Consider the following 16,716-nt stretch of genomic DNA (forward strand, 5'->3'; position numbering starts at 1 on the left):
CTTTCCCCTCCTTCCCCTACCCCTTCTACTATCTTGTACTAGTACTAGATAGTAAAGCAATAGATCTCATGAATGCTCTGATGAGGCTGAACCAAATCAGGCCAGGGCTTCAGTATAAGCTGCTGTCACAGTCTGGTCCAGTCCATGCCCCAGTCTTCACAATGTCTGTAGATGTTGATGGTACGACTTATGAAGCATCAGGACCTTCTAAGAAAACAGCCAAGCTCCATGTGGCAGTGAAGGTAAGGCAGCCTGAAATAATCTGCTTACCCCACATCTTGGGATGGAGAATGAAATGTACTTAAAACTAGAAATATGCAAGCTCAAAATTAAAAAAAAAAAAAAAACAAAACATTAAGCTGAGCTGCTCACTGTGTGCTCTAAAGACAGCTGGTTCAAAGAGCATCACTGGTTTTGTGCTAGCAGGGGGGGGAAGAATTTCCTGGGGCTCTACAAGGTCAGCTCATATTGCAGTGGACTGAATGTGGTGGTGAAATTCTGGATGGGAGGGGTTTATTCTGTTCTGTTCTACTCCTTCCTCCTGTTAGTTTGGAAGTGCCATGTTGGTGGCTGCTTCTTTCTCCCCCTCCTTCTCTGTGTCCATTCCTGGCTTGTGAGCTCCTGGAAATAGAGTTCTGTCTTTGGTGCCTGAAGAGTCCCCTCTGTGTACTGGGTAAACCATGATTTATCCAGTTAAATTTCCAGTAGGACACTGGTGTCATTCAGAGACTGGTCACGCTGCTATTGCTTCCTGTAGGTGCTCTACATGACAGCAGGACAGACTGGAATGCCCAGTGTGAGCATCCACCAGATGTGGTGTTTGGGGACACAGCTCAGTGGTGGGCGTGGCAGGGCTGGGGTAATGGATGATTGGACTCAATGATCTTAAAGGTCTTTCCCAGCCTAAACGAGTCTACAAAAGAACATCTGTTAATAGAACTGCTCTTCTGATAGGAACAGGCCCATCTATCATTCTGTGCCTCATTTTGTTTTGAACAAGAGTTTCCTTTTTAGAATCTTCATCTGGCAACTTTCTGCTTTCCTTTGATTTCAGTTTTGAAAATCCCATTGTCCTATGTGCTTTCAAGTTCAAAGTGTCCAGAAGCATCTGAGGGCATGTGTTATTCCTTCAGGAAAAGTAGCTCCCTGCATGTGTGTCCTTCCAGATCCTTTGCCTCATTCTTTTATTTTTCCTACGTCCCTGCAGTTTAAAAAACAACAAAAAAAAAAGCCCAAAAACCCCTCTTGCCCTGAAAAACTGTGACTGCTCTGCCCTTGAACCTCTCTGCGTCAGCCAGATCTGTGCTGGTGCCGACCCAGCTCTGTTTTCTCTAAATTTGCACATCAAAACATCCGCGATTCAAGCCAAGAGGAAATGGGTGGTGTGGTCACAGTTGCTTTTTTTTTTCTTTCTCTTTCTCTCTTTCTCTCTCTCTTTCTCTCTTTCTTTCTCTCTTTCTCTCTCTCTTTCTCTCTTTCTCTCTTTCTTTCTCTCTTTCTCTCTTTCTTCTCTTTCTCTCTCTCTCTTTCTTTCTCTCTTTCTCTCTTTTCTTAGCAGACCCAGACCCTGCCTTCCAGTCTTGTAAGAGGGAATAATGTGAGATTTCACTTTCTAATCTGACCTTTTTAAAATGCAGAAGCCCTGGAAACGCAGCCAGATGTATCCCAATGCACGGCAGCTCCGCCAGGGGTTTCCCCAGGCAGGTCTCAGCTCAGGGTTTGAACACAGTCATTTCTGCAGACTTTGTTCTTGGCCCCAAATTTTCAGCAGAGTTTCAGGTTCCTTTCAGTTTCCCTTGCCCTATGTGTGGTAGCTCTGTGCGGCTGGATCAGGAAGCTGGTTAAGGGAGAGGCTGGCCTTGCTCATGGAGGATGTTTTTGAAGGAACTGAACTCCAGAAGTACCATCTTGTACAAGGCTTGAATTCTCACAAGACTGTTTGTCACATTTGCCCACAGTCTGTCTCTTGATCTGTCCATAGACACAGGGGGCAAATCATGCATGAAACTATTTCCTTATAAGGTCATTAAACAGTGTCTTTAATTTCTTACTTTACAAGGAATTCTTGAGATTATGAATGATGCTCATGAGTATCTTTGAGACTAAAATTCTGCTTTGTGTTGATTCCACTTTTGGAAACCTGAAATTATTTTCCCCATTGATATTGTATTCCCTACTGATAACCGCTGAAATGGATATCTCCATTTCAAATAAGAAAAAAACTAATATTCTAAGGAATCTGCCTTTTTTAAGTGTATGGTGGATTGTTTGTTGTGTTGTGATCAACTTTGTATTTGCTCCTGTTCTGCTGCCTCTGTCACAGTTCTTTTCATGGGGCTTTGTTGTAGGTTTTACAAGCAATGGGGTATCCAACAGGTTTTGATGCAGATGTGGAGTGTGTAAGTTCTGATGAAAAATCAGATACTGAAGGTAAAAATGAAACAACGTCTTCAATCTCAAGCAATAATAATACTGGCAATTCCACAGCTGACACCTCCGCTACCCTAGAGGTAAGGATTGCATTGAAAGTACAAAAGATGGAGGTGTAGGGTTTAGGGTTTCACTTTTCATTGGGGTTTTTTTTCTGTTCTACTTGTCAGAATGGTAAAACACAAAATTCTTCTAGTTGGGAAACAATTTCCAGTGTGTAATAATGGATAACTCTAACCACATACATGTTTAGTCCACGGAGAAATTTCCTGGGTAATGGAAATGGAGTATTTTTAATGGAACTGCCCTGTTTTTATCCATAGCTGAGAGAATTCTATTGCAGACTGATCTGGTGTGCTGAGATCTCAGCTTTACCTTGCTTTCCAAACAGTTACAGACATTTCTACTAAGACACGTGACTCAGTCTGAGCTGGGTAGTGCCAGGACATAATGAGGTGGAAGAGCAGAGACGTGTGCAGGGCTGGGAAGGCCGGTCTCTCTCCTTTCAGTGTGAAAGCCTTTGAGCTCAAGGAACTTGACACCATGGCCCCACCTTCAGCTTCGCATTCTCTCAGGGTTGCAATTCCAAGTGCAGCTGGTGTCATGTTTAGTTTGTGCAGGCACCAGATCAGGCCATGAGGACAGCAGCCCTCACTAACAGAAATAAATGGGTGTGACTTCTGTGACACCATTATTGGTGCTCCTGCCCTTCTTTAGAGACTTGCCCTTTGCCGTGCCGGCATCGCAGGTTGCTGCAGCCAGGGCAGTGTTACCTGTGATACAGCTGTGCAGAGGTTTGGCTGCATTTTGAAGGGAGAAAGGCTCTGAAGTAACACCCTGCATGTCTCTCTAGGTAAGAACTCAGGGTCCCATACTCACAGCAAGTGGTAAAAACCCGGTGATGGAGCTCAATGAAAAGAGAAGAGGTCTGAAGTATGAGCTCATCTCCGAAACAGGGGGAAGCCATGACAAGCGCTTTGTGATGGAGGTGAGAGGGGCAGAGGGGCAGCTGGTCATTAATGGTGCAGCAGAGTCACTTGCTGCTGCAGCTCACATTTTTGCTATTTTGCCTTTTGCAATGCACATTGGTGGTGGTGATTTCTCAGGTTATGTACCTCTTTGTTGCTGTAATGATCCAGCTGGGGAAAGGAATAGCCTTTCTACTTTAGGAAAATACAGTGAGAATTCAAACTGGATTCAGACCAAAACTTCATGACAAGGAAGACTCCAGGGTATGGGTTAAATCCAGTATCCAACAGATACGCTGGTCCTCTTTGAATTGCAGTTGTAATTTCCAGATTCCCAGTATCTGTGACACACTGGTTCCCAGGATAACCTTGGTATCCTTTCAGATACCAAGCAGTTTCAGATCTAGAACCAATAGAAATTTGTCACATAAAGCACTAAGGATGTTTTTTCCTACTGAAGTTCTTTATGGGTGGTACATCAGCTGAGTGGGTGCAGCATGGTGTCCCTGTGCATCAATACTAGGCATAAACTCATGTCTTAATTTTCAGGTAGAAGTAGATGGGCAGAAGTTCAGAGGTGCAGGCCCAAACAAGAAAGTAGCAAAAGCAAGTGCTGCATTAGCAGCACTTGAAAAACTGTTTTCTGGGCCTAATGCAGCAAATAACAAGAAAAAGAAGATTCTTCCTCAGGTAAGAACTGTAACTTGCTTTTTGGACCATTATCCCAGGTCTGGGTTGGGTTTTGATACAGAAGGCAGCATTTTAGTAAAGTGAGGTTAACACAGGCTGGTGTTGTTGTGAGCTGGTTGTTTGGGGGTGAGATCCTGGCCCTGCTGCAATCATGTGGATTCAGGAGAGTAAGGGAGATGTAAAACCAGTGCTGTAGGTTGAGGGAAGTTGTAAGGAAGTAAGAAAGACAGTATGGAGGAGCAGCAGAGAGGCTCAGAAGCCAGCAGTGTTCAGTCATGCCCAAATCTGAGGTAAATAAGTCACAGTCTGAGGGAAGGGACTGCCAGGGCTGAGCATGGGGAACGTGCTGGGCTCTGCAGGCAGTGACAGGGCCAGGGACCCGCTGTGTCCCTGTCACTCACATCCTTTGGCACAGCACTCTCCAGTCTGTGCTCAGCCAGCCTGGCACATCAGGATGTTTACAGAGCCCTCTCAAAGGGGATGATTTAATGCAGGTGGCCTTGTATTCCTGCAACACTCACTCTCTAAACTGCTATTTTTTGTCACTCTGGGCAGACTAAAGGGGTCGTCAATACAGCTGTTTCTGCAGCAGTCCAGGCTGTTCGAGGCAGAGGACGAGGTGCTTTAACACGAGGGGCGTTCGTTGGGGCAGCTGCTGCTACTGGATACATAACACCAGGTGAGGTACCACACTTGTAGCTGACAGTTTAGTATTTGTCTGCTGGGGTGTTCTTTTTCATGTGTGTTATTCACCTGTGCAGGTGATTCCTTTAACCATCTGACATGGAGCAGAAGGCTTCATGGGGGTTTAAATAAATCAAAGAGCTGGAAAACTGGCAGACTGTATCCTTTATGAGTGTGCAGCTCAAAGCTCTGTGTGCACAGAGCACACAGTTATGGGCATAACGGCTGTCTTGGCCTTATTATTTTATTATTTGTCTTCATTGTTCATTGCCATGGCACAATTCCCAAAACTCTCTTCCTGCCTAAGAACCTTCTGGATCATGTCCTGGTTTAGCAATAGGAGTGCTTTTTCCAAGAATCCTTTGTGAACGTGAAGTCAGCAGGCTCAAGCGTCCCTGAGCTCCCAAAAATCCTCTATGTGAATTCACCTGGAAGCATCTAATAGTAGCTTCTGTGGTGGCCAGAAATAAAAGAATTTCTTTTCATACTCTGGCTGATGAGGAATCATCATCTGCACTGCATTGTTCTGATTAGCAAAAACAGATTCTGAAGTTCAAGGGCTTCTGGTTCCCATTTCACATTTTCACAAGAAAATGTTCATTAAATGATCACTTTCTCCATCCTCAAATTACTTTTCAAAGTGCATTTTCTTTGTGACTTTACAGCATGTCTGAGGTTTGTGGGTGACATGTGAAAGGAATCCAGACATTGTTTTCGCTTGTTCTTAGCACCACAGATTTGTAAGGATGAGATACTGGAGATGTCTTAGTCAAAGCAAATCCAATAGTAGCTTCCAAAAAATAACACTTCTAGTCCTCATGCTCAGGCTTTTAGATTACAGCATGAGCTCTAATTAGACCCTCCAGCAGCTCACACATGCTAATAGCACAGCCCTGTTGTTTGGGAGCCTTCCTGCCTGGCACCTTTGGCAGCATGTCATCTTCACTGTTCCTGTATGGTCCTGTCATTTTAAATATTAAAACCCAGTAATTCATTTTTAATGGCTGTTAACATTGTTTTTGGAACTGTCTGTCTGCCTGAGGAGTCATTTAAGAGACACTTTAACCTGCCAAGGGGCATGCTTCTTGCCAGTGTGGAATTACTCCAGAAATAAGTTTCATTTCCCAGTTGCTGTAGTTAAGCTTTTATTGGCCTTGGCCTTCACAGATTATTTCTCTCTATCACCTATTCTCAGAAATCTCTTACTTTTTGGAGTGACACCAGCAGTCTCACCAGAAAAAGAAACCCTGTAAAGCCTTCATGAACTACTGACATGTAGAAACCAATGCTGGTATTACCTGTGTTGCTTTTTCTCTCAGATACTTCAGAGTCACACTCTGCTCTCTGGAGGAAACGATCTGTTTGTGTGGAGGTGTTCACATGTCTTCTGTGGAACTCTGTCTGTTAGAAATGGCAGAGAAAGCCAGGAGCTTTCCTAAGGGGGACGTGACATCTGCCACAGGCATCCAGCCTGTTTTCTTTTTAAAGGAAATTTAGGGAAGTGACTGTTCTCTGCATAGACTGCATTTGTGTTTTAAGAAGAACATAAGCAAATATGAGATGTCTGTGTCACGCCAACTCCATGCTCTGACTTGAGGGACTGAGTGGAAAAGAAAATGCTGAGGAAATGAAATAGGGAATTTTAACTCTGTGATGCTGAGGCTTGAGAAAGTCCCTGGCAGCATGTCCTTCTGGCCATCGCATAGGAACATTGCAGTGTTTTGAACAATATTTGTATGTATTGGTGTGAGTTTGGTTTTGCTGTGCTCCTGCTTCAGGCACAGGGTCCCTGCCCATGTGCAGGTGTGCAAACACTGAGAGAAAGGGCAGGGAATGACCCCTCTCCCTCCTGTGTTTCCCTGCAGGCTATGGAGCACCATATGGATACAGCACAGCGGCACCAGCCTACGGTACGTACAGCCCTGTAATTAACACCTTAGAAATTATGCAGAAACTGTTGTGACAATCCAAATGTGGCAGTCCACGTAAAAATTCAAAGAGATTTAAGCTGTTAAACCATGACAACAACACCACTTTTATGCCATAACCTTGTGGTTCTTTTTTGGTTGGAGTAGCTTTTTGCCTCTGCTTTGCCTGGTCTGTGGAAGGACTGCTTGTTCTAATTGCCTGTTCCCTTCATACTGGAACCCAGTCAAAGTAGTTCCCTTACTTTTTACAGCTAGTCTGTGCTCCATTCAAAGACTACCGAAGGGCCTATTTCAGCATCTCTGACTCAGATTTAGCTAAATGGCAATACAGTAACATTGGTGAAATGTTTGCTCCCAAGTGTAAGTGACTTGTGGACAAAGCTCCCTTAATGCTTTCAACTCTTTGAAGTCTATGGGCAAATACCCCCCCACCCTGCAGGCTAAAACACCACTGCTTGGGACACCAGGATGGCTTTTGGGTAGTTGGTACTGGTAGCAATCATTCTGTGAGGCAGCCAGGACACGGTCATTTGCCACAATGCTTTTCACTATGAAACATGTTCTATTAGGCTGGCAAAGCACTGGTTTCGTGGAGATTGTAAAATGAGCTGATAACCAGAGAGCTGTGATGGAAGGGTTCTCCTTAACTCGGCTTCTCCCTCCCCACTGGCTTGTTTTATGCTGGACTAACAATGCATTCCTCTAACCGGCCCTTTTGGTTACTTTGAATGAGGTTTATGTGGCAATGGGAGCAGGGCACTTGGAGTCAGTGATATGTCCTGGCACACACAGTGTGAGCCCACCAGGACCAGTCCCACCAGCCTCTCCTGTGGCAGGGACTGGTCACAGTCTGCTGCTCAAATGACTGGCATGTTTCAAGGCCTGGAATTTTTCATATGGGAAACTTCTGCTTTTTAGCATTTGTAATAAGCTTTTCCTCCCAAATCTGTCTAACTTGGGCAGTACCAACTCCCCTGATATCATTATAAAAGTTTAAAACATTTTGAAATGTCAATTACATGACTTTTCTAGAGGTATGAGCTCATACAGGGCAAGAATGCTGCTGCCTTATGGAAGATATTTGCTTTGCCTGACTGGGACCAGCTGGTCCAGTTCTGTACTGAGAGGGAGAATGGGCCCATGGGCTGTGTTCAGTGTGGAATTCTCCCTCGGATTTGGAGCAAACCTTTGTAGTTTTACACCTGCTGACTGGCCCTGTCCTCTGACAGAAGGGCAGCTGGCAGCAGGGCTGTTCCATGGAGTGTTGTCCTTTGTGGTGCATCACACAAGGAACAGCAACATGTTTTCTCAGAGAAAAATGAAAGGGAATTTAGTTTGGGATATGGATTTTTTAAGAACCCCCTTGGTTCTTTTCAAGCAACAGTCTCAGAGTATAACTAGGATTACTGGTAGCTGCATGTCCGTGTTTTTACAAGCAGTGACACACTGTGACATGAAGAATCCTTTCCCTGCTGAAGGCAGCAATACAACTGTTACCAAGTTTCCCTGCAGCTTTTCTTGCTTTTTTTTCATTCATTCCTTCCTGTTTGGGATTTTTTTTTCTCATTATGCCTATTTTGGGAGCTGGATTTTAAGCACTTAGGTGTATATATGTGACATATCACTGACTTCAAAGCATTGTGGAATTGGATGCCCCCATTCTTCACATAAAGAGTTTCTGTTCTTAATGTATTATGATTGTGATGCAAAGTTCTGGGATAATGCTTTTTGGCTGTAAGGTAAACATGTCTCTTTGCCTTTGTAAGCTGTTGCATGTTGGGAAACTTCACTTTGATCATCTGGTGCTCTGAAATACCTGCTGTTGCTGCTTTGTGATTTCTAAATGGATACATAGGTTAAATACTAGAATTTAAATAGGCAAGATTAAAAAACCAAACAAACGTTTAATTGTGCAGAAGTTTGTGAGGCCACAAGAACTCTAAAATAATAATGAAATCAGGCAGATGTCAATCTTTCCAGATTTACCTACCTCAACTCAGGAGAGGAAGTGCAGAATAAGGAAGCAGATGCAGAATTTACTGTAGGTGCTTGATTTTTTGGCTGACTTACCTGGATGCTGATCAAAACTGCTGAACAGTTTCCCTGTGAGTTGTATTTTATGCACAGCAGTGCCTGTCTAGAATATCTGCAATTGCAACTGGCCTGTGAAATTACCTCAATGTAGAACAAACTAGTAGAGATTAATTACCATAAAGATTATGAAATAGAGCTTCAAATCCAAATACACACTCTGCTTTTGAGAATATTACTGCCTTAATTTTACCAAACACCAGGACAAAAATAAAGCAGAGTTTAAGCTATAACCATCTGTCTGAAACAGTGCAAAGTGGTGAAGTGTTACTGTTTATGGGACTCTGCACCCTGACAGCACATTGACTGACTGATCTGGAAAAGGTTAATGAGAACACTACTGTAAGCTCTTATCTGACTTTCTTGGATTGCTGAACTTATTTGGAGTCCTCTCCCTTTCTTCTCTCTGTAGGTTTACCCAAGAGAATGGTTCTGTTACCAGTTATGAAATTCCCAACTTACCCCGTTCCCCACTACTCATTCTTTTAGCAAATGGCAGAAGCTAATTCCTATTGATTGAACAACACAGTACAGTACAGAATGTTAGAAGAAAAAAGCCTTTTTATCCTGTTTTCTTTGAACACATACTTGAGCAAAGTCATTTGTAAAGAAACATCTTTTTCCTACTTTTTGATTTTAACAAAATGCAAATTTAGTTCTCTAAAACTTGAAAAAAATGTTCTGTGAAATGTTACCTCATTTTCAAATAACTTATACCAGCCTTCTGTTATAGGGAAGAACTAGAAGCTTAAATCTTACGTTTTAAATGAAGTATCCGATTATGTAAAATTAAATTTGTGAAGGATGTATAGAATATAAAACACTGATCACAAATAAACTGTTTTGTTGTAACACAAGAGTACTGCCTGTTTCCTAATGCAGTCACACAGACTCAGTTAATGACCTGTATTTGCTGTAGGGTTATTAAATGCAGGGCATAGTTCTTTAAAAAACAAAAATAAAAATAATAATAATTTTAAAAAAGATAGAAACTTTACAGTTAACATTTAACTTTGTAAATATTATGGTGTGTAATAAACTTAGTAAGATATGGGTTAAAATATTGTTTTATCTTATTTTTTATAGTTAAGCATCAGTACCTGAGTTTCCTTATAGATCAGCATACTGTAACTGTGATTTTAGACACAGTCTTAATTATCCAAGAAGACTTTTCACTCATACACAAAATGCTGAAAAACAAATGAAACAAAGGGAATTAGTCTGTCTCTGTATAAGGCTGCATTCTGTGAAACAAGTATTAAACAAGTATTAAAGGAAGTTCCCACAGAAGGATGCAATTCCAGGGATACACCTTACACCCGTATTGCCCAGAGAAAGGACAACAATAGTGTTACAATCAGGTTCTTTAGAGCTCAAAAACTACACGTTTTCTGTTCTTTTCTGTTTTTACAAAAAAAAAAAAAAAAGAAAAAAAATTCCACTTGTTCTTGTGGCCTTCTTCACTTTTAAGATTGTCTGCCCACCCTTGATTTTCCATCCACCATTTCTACAGAAAGCATTTTATTTGTCAATTGTATATTAAACCAAAGGTTCTCCTTTCCCCCTTACATTTATAAGAATCTAAAGCAGCAACAAGGTCCCCATGAAAACTTGCTATTTAATTGTCCCAGTTCTTGTTGAGTGCTGCTGTGAAAAGTGACACACTTCAGCCATAGGCCAGTACTTTTTTATGAGTTGGTGCTCAAACCCAGAGTCCTCTTTTTGATGAGGAGTGTGTGCACCTGTCTGAAATTCCAGGATAGGCCCCAGCTCCACGACTGGAGTCTCCATGGATTGTGGGCTCTAACAAGGGATTCCAGTGTCTTTATTAAGGTATCACCCCACAAATAAGCAGCATTGTTGGTTGCACTCTCTCCTCAGCCCCCGCCCGTTGCTTTTCCATAGGCTGGCTTTAGTTCCTGCTCTTCCAAAGATTTGCCTTTACCCCCTGTTCTCTAACAGACGCTGCTGCTGAGGCCAGGGGAGCTGTGTCTGTGTTGAGGGTGTTGTAAGAGCGGTGCTTAAAGCAATGTCAAGTTCCTCCTCCCCACATCCCCCTTAGAGGGAGGGAAATATTAGAAAAGCTGAATAAGGGGTGGCTTATAGAACAAGCTGCTTTCCCTGGAATTCACTGCAGCTGTTATTCTTAAGCTGAGTATTTGTGCTTAGGAATGTGTTTCCATTTCCATGGTTCTCCCCCTGCCGTAGCTCTCGCTTCCGTTTGCTGTTGGTGGTACTTTAATAAAACGTAGAGGATGGCCCGGGAGGGTGAGCTTGGGTTCACCCATGGAACACAGAGCAGGGCCGGGGATGGAGCCAAATTGAGAGGTGCTCAGAAATCACTGACCTGTTTTGCTGGCCTATGGATGAAAGGAAGCCATCACGGAGCAGAAAAAGCATGGCTGATCAGAGCCCATTTTTGTTAATCAAATATTCATTAAAGGAATCTTTCCTCTGCACACATTTTTTCCCCTCCTTCTCTTTTGGAGTTCCCCTGATTGGCAACTGTTTGTAGTTTCCTTTTTTTTTTTTTCCTGAATCCCCAATTTTGTAAAATTCCAAACAAAATATTCTGTGAACCAATTCTATACAATGAACATTTGTAAGCCAAAAGCTTGTTCTTATTTCAAAGACAAGAAGGGCGCTATGCTCTTTTCCAACATGATGGCAGTCATTTCAAATGATTTATAGAAGTCATTTTTTTATTTTTTGTCATTTGTTGGGAGTTACTAACCACATTGTAAACTTGCCCCCTTGCTGCATATTTTACATTTCTCTGCTTTACTGAAAATATGAATGAGCTATCAGTTCTTTGTTTAGAAAGTGGTAACCTTGGAAGTGTTAGATGTTTCAATACCTTCAAAGAATTCAAAGTGCCCATTTTACAATGAAAATTCCACTTGCAGCTGAAAGAGCAGAGAAATTTAAATGGAGCTTTAGCTTCAGCCAGTCTCAGCAATTAATGTGAGGTTTTTGCTTCTCTGCTCTTCTCCCACTGTAGGTGGTTTTTTCATTGACAGTCCCTATTGCCAGCCTCTCAGCATCGCACCTTTTATTATTCACTTGGGCCCTCAAGATTTCTTCTCTGACTTCTAGAACCATCAGGTTGTGTGGCTCCAAATGGCATTTTGTACATGTCTTAAAAGCAAGAAAAATGTGGCTCGTTTTGAGGTTTCTCAACTTCAGACATGGGATCTGAGCTTTTTTCCTTCTTTTTTTTTTTTAAGTGTTTTTCTCACTTCTTGAACTTTGCTCCATGTAATGAAAAGCAATACTTAGTCCAAGCCACAAGTCCTCTCTTTGGGTACATAGCAATAGATGTGTATATACTCCTGGTTATTTCTTTACACTAGAAGGGGAAGGACTGCTGTGTTGAGGGGGGAAAACCAAATGCCAAACCAAGGCACAACCTGGGTCGAGTGCTGCTTCAAGCACTGAAATCTGCCTTTACTTTCACTATTGAAGTACTTCAGAATTTTGATACTATGCTGTATTTGCATGTTTCCTATAAAAGTTGCTACAGAGCTGTGCAATGGTCACTCCTGAAGCAGCAGTGCTTTGTACCATTGTGCATGTCAGCAGACATGAAATGTAGCAAAATGGCAGAAGAAAACAGAACATAATATTTTTTCCCAAAATGTAACTGAATGATATATTCTCTTTTTCCCTCATCATTGATATGAGGCACAAAAATGGTAGGCCTGAACTTGAAAATCAAGTGGATTGCTTTTGTGTCTCTTAAAATCATCACCAAATGATAGGAAAATACAGTATTTGGGAAACATCCAGTGCAAAAAACTTTGCTGCTCTAAATTTACTGAGATATTTCCCTCTTGAATATTTGTATGTTGATATTTTGAGATTGTCAATCAGCAATAACTGAAAGGTTAATGTTTTTTTAAATGGTATTGGAACATCTATATGTTGCAGCTTAAGACTTCTAAGCAGTTTTCAGCAGGTTAATTCCACTTTATTCTCATTCTCTCCGGACCTTCATAGCCATATGCACTTGTATAAAATAAGCAGAAATGTAGTGACTGTAAGCTGAGATCGTGATATAAAAGGTAAGAGATTTTATTTTCAGCTTAAAGAATATTTTTATTGCTTTTTTTCTAAAAATCTCATATACCTGTGACAATCTTGTATATGGCACGTTTTTATTATGTCTTGATAACTCAGTGTTTAAAGAGGTAATACACAGGTCTGAATCCCAACTTTGTATTTCTCAAGGCCAATTCAAATACTCCAGTTTCAGTTAAAAAAATATTACCTAACACTTAAGAAATTGTTTGGTTTTTTCAACGGACTGTTCTCCTTCAAATATTTTTCTCCTGTGTAGCATAAAAAGCTGTGTTGATACCGCTGTGTCAGGCACTGCATTCCTTGCATCCCTGTGGACACGTTTGGGTAGGTACCAAAGCCAGGCCATGGCCTGCTCTGAATAACGCACACCTTGGTTCTGGCTAAGTGCAATGGGTGACACTAATCATGAGAGAAACTATTTCCCTAAACTGTTAAAGCTAAACTCCAAATGAAGAATGAACAACTTTGATGATATTGCAGTTAAAATCTGCAGAGATCAAATTACATTAGGTCAAATTAATTCAGGAAGCAGCCAGGTTTGCTTCCCTCCTGTGGGTGCAGTGCAGGACAGGAGGGCAGGCAGGCAGGGATTTATCTCTGCGTGAATCCTTTGCTTAGCTGTGCTTTTCTACAGCTGGAAATTAGGATACAGCCATCCATAAATAATTCTTTTCAGTTCTGTAGTAAATGTTTTAACAATATTTTACTTAAATAAAAATGGGTTTGGATTATGACCTATTGGTGCACATGATATGTGTAGTTTTAAAATACTATTTTTTTATTTGCCTTTTAAAACTTGCGTTATGCAAAGCTGCATAGTACAGTACTCCAGAAGTGCACTACTTGCAGTACTTGAAGTTGCTGGAAACAACTCTTTTTATATAAAAATGGCTAAAAAATAAAAAAGCAAAAGGGAGCAAGCTGATGATGATGTATTAGCATTTTAGGGTCTCAATCCAGAGATGAAAACAGGAACAACCCCTGACTGGTAACAGTTGACACTGGTGTCAAACAGAAAACCACTTAGTACAGAATATGTAGTGGTGTATCAAACCCAAAGGTCTGCATCAAAACACTAACAGCAAATATAAACTATATTTGATTTTAATATTGAATCATCAAATTCACTAAGTAACTGCATGTACATCCATTCCTCAGGATATTTCTGGATATAATGCATAGGCTGGTAAGGGAAAAAGAGCTGTTCACTAGTGTCAGCTTTGCTGCTGAACTTGCACCTGGGAAATGAACTGAGGAACTGTTCCAGGGGCTGGCCCTGGAAGCACATAATCCTTCCATGACATCTGCAGGACAACTGATGAGCCATCAGAACGTCCTTCCTGTTCAGGGGGCAGGTTTCTATCTGCTGTTATCTTCAAGGTGCAAACTCAGGGCTGGATCTGCAGCTCACCTACACTTCAGTCCCTTTTTAAGCCTGGCAGGCCCAGCAGTGCTGACCCCGGAGCAGCAGGCTGCTCTGCTCCTTCAGATAGGATATTATATGCATCAAGGTGCATTATAATGAACTTCTCCTGAATATTCCTTTCCTAAGCTTAACTGCTGTCAGCCTGACAAGCACTGTCCACTTCAAGACTGATAATAAACATCTTGCTGACTCTCATTTGATCTGCTTCTTTGTGGACTATGCTTGGCAGCTTAATCCATATGTATTTCTTTCCAGCAGAATTGCTTTAACTGTGAATTTCTGTATTTTTCTGTTATCACTTTTTTTAACTCTTAAAATCCTAAGCTTTCCACTCTCCTGCTGTTTTTTTTAAATGATCTCAACTTTCTTGCATCTTTTTTTCTCTAGATTTCTCTAATACCCTGCTGTTTGTAATGCAGTAAAGCATTGCAGTATTTATGTCTAAGATGGCCCCTTGCCTTTGCTGCCTCCCTTTTCAGTAGGAGAGAACCATTTTCTGATATGTGAAACATACTAAGACTCCTAAATCTGGGTTCTGCAGCCTCCTGGAATCAGAGATAAGACTCTAAGGGGCATGATTGCCTGGGAACCCCTCTCATTCATGTGGAACTTGAGCAAAACAGCCCCTTGTACTGAAGGGTCAACAGAGTAGGCTCTGAAGTGCTTGATGTATTCAGGTTTGAGAGAGCAGCCAATTCCATCAGTAGATTTTAGCCTAATGTCAGGCTATTATCTGATCAGTAATCTGGATAACATCTGCTTCATCAGTGTTGCATCAAGTATAGCTTTGCTAAAGCAGAAGTAGAAACTCATTTCTTCTGCATATAACTTTCAGGTTTCCTTTTAAAAGCCTCCTCACAGGATCTTGGTCTGAACTGCCTTTTCTGTGAGGTTGGAGGTCTGTGTTACAGCTATTGGGCTTTGCACTTCTGCATGTACCCAAGAGCCAAACGCATACATCTGGTTGTGTATGCTCTGTGCAGCTGCCAGTAGCATTACCAGTTCTGGAGTACCTTTTCAGTGGAGCAGAAATGGTATTTTACAGTTTGAATTTCTGGTTCATGGAAAAGAAATCGGAAAAGTTCCTTTCAATTAGTACATCTATAAATAGGAGACCAGGGAAAGTCTGTGCCTATACACTACCCACCTTAACGCTAGTTTTAGCTAACCAGATGATCGTGTGTATTTTGGGAGATGGTGTCTGGCACTTACGGGATTAAAAGCCAGAGATTTACAATGAAGAACCAAACTGTTTAATGTGTTCTCTATACTGGAAATGAATGGCATCACCACTGACTTTGCAAAAACACCCATGAGCTTTAGGGGTCTGCTTCTGTCCTACTTTGCCAGCCGTAAGAGATTCCTCCAGGCAGGCTCTTCCTAGAGAAGGGTTCAGAGCAAGCAGCCTGCTTTGGAGGGCTTGGCTAGCTCAGAACGTGGTGTGTGGTGCTTCCTGCCATCGCGTTCTCTCTCTGCCAGTGCTTGCTGTCTTCCTTAAGCACACATTCAGGAGCTGGAACACACTGACCTTATTCCTGGGCGTTTGGCCAGTTGGATGGAGGGAGGCCAGCCTGTGCTCCTGAAGGGAATGTGTAACACGAGGCCTCGGTTGCCCAAGCAATTTCTGTTGGACACGGTGCACAATCCAACCCTCACAAAGGCAATTTAGTGCCTGGGTAGGTGGTTCCTAATCTGTCTAATTTGCTGTCCTGTAGCCAGTGTGAGCTAATTAGATGATTCAGCAATTGTCATGGCTCCCCACTTAATGTGCTGTAAATGCTGCTGCCATGACTTTCACTGCTGTTAAATACCTTTGCTTCTGTGAAGTCTGTCCTCCTGCCCTGCCTTTTCTGATCATCTTCTAGAATCCTAGTAAAGAACTGATTCTCTCAAATTATGAAATTGTTACATATAAGTATCTAGATTCTTAAAAACTTTTAATCAGACTGTGAAGCACTTCAGAGAAACCAGTTTTCCTACAAATATTTCAACTTATTCATGTGCCACAGGACTATTTCTACTCATTAACAAAGATCTGAAAACTGCTCCAGTATCTCTCATCTCTGGAGAAAAGGATTCTTTCTTTGAGAACACTTGCCTTCTGGTAGGAAAAAAGATTTAAAGTGTGTCTTAATAAAATACTGTGCCCTCAAGCCCCTGAAAGAACTTAACTGGGGAAAAGCGCACAAATCTAAAATTATTTAAGGCTTTATACTGTGCTATTGAGAACAATTTCCCTGACAAGAAGTTCCTCAGATTATTAGGATGTAGAAAATGCAGGAGGAGAGGCATGAAGATTTTTCAAGTAGTCTGAGAAAAACACCTTCTGTTTGTTGGCTGTTCATCTATGCAACATCATTGTCTTGTCACTTATTTTTCTCCAAGACAGCAATAAATGTAAGCAGCTTTAAAGTAC

At 41.7% G+C, this 16,716-nt stretch overlaps 1 protein-coding gene across 1 annotated transcript in view; it reads left to right on the forward strand.

Moving 5' to 3' along the window:
- Nucleotides 1-11,288, forward strand: part of STRBP (spermatid perinuclear RNA binding protein) — a 48,024-nt gene extending 36,736 nt beyond the window's left edge. Inside the window, exons 12-18 of the mRNA XM_058818086.1 lie at nt 43-242; nt 2,349-2,510; nt 3,284-3,418; nt 3,948-4,088; nt 4,644-4,767; nt 6,638-6,682; nt 9,204-11,288. Coding sequence (XP_058674069.1) covers nt 43-242; nt 2,349-2,510; nt 3,284-3,418; nt 3,948-4,088; nt 4,644-4,767; nt 6,638-6,682; nt 9,204-9,280 — 884 coding nt within the window. The 3' untranslated portion in view covers nt 9,281-11,288. The remainder of the gene's footprint in view (nt 1-42; nt 243-2,348; nt 2,511-3,283; nt 3,419-3,947; nt 4,089-4,643; nt 4,768-6,637; nt 6,683-9,203) is intronic.
- The last annotated feature ends 5,428 nt before the right edge of the window (nt 11,289-16,716 follow it).

Source organism: Ammospiza caudacuta, chromosome 21 (genome assembly GCF_027887145.1).
Source record: "Ammospiza caudacuta isolate bAmmCau1 chromosome 21, bAmmCau1.pri, whole genome shotgun sequence".
NCBI classification, from domain to species: Eukaryota; Metazoa; Chordata; class Aves; order Passeriformes; family Passerellidae; genus Ammospiza; species Ammospiza caudacuta.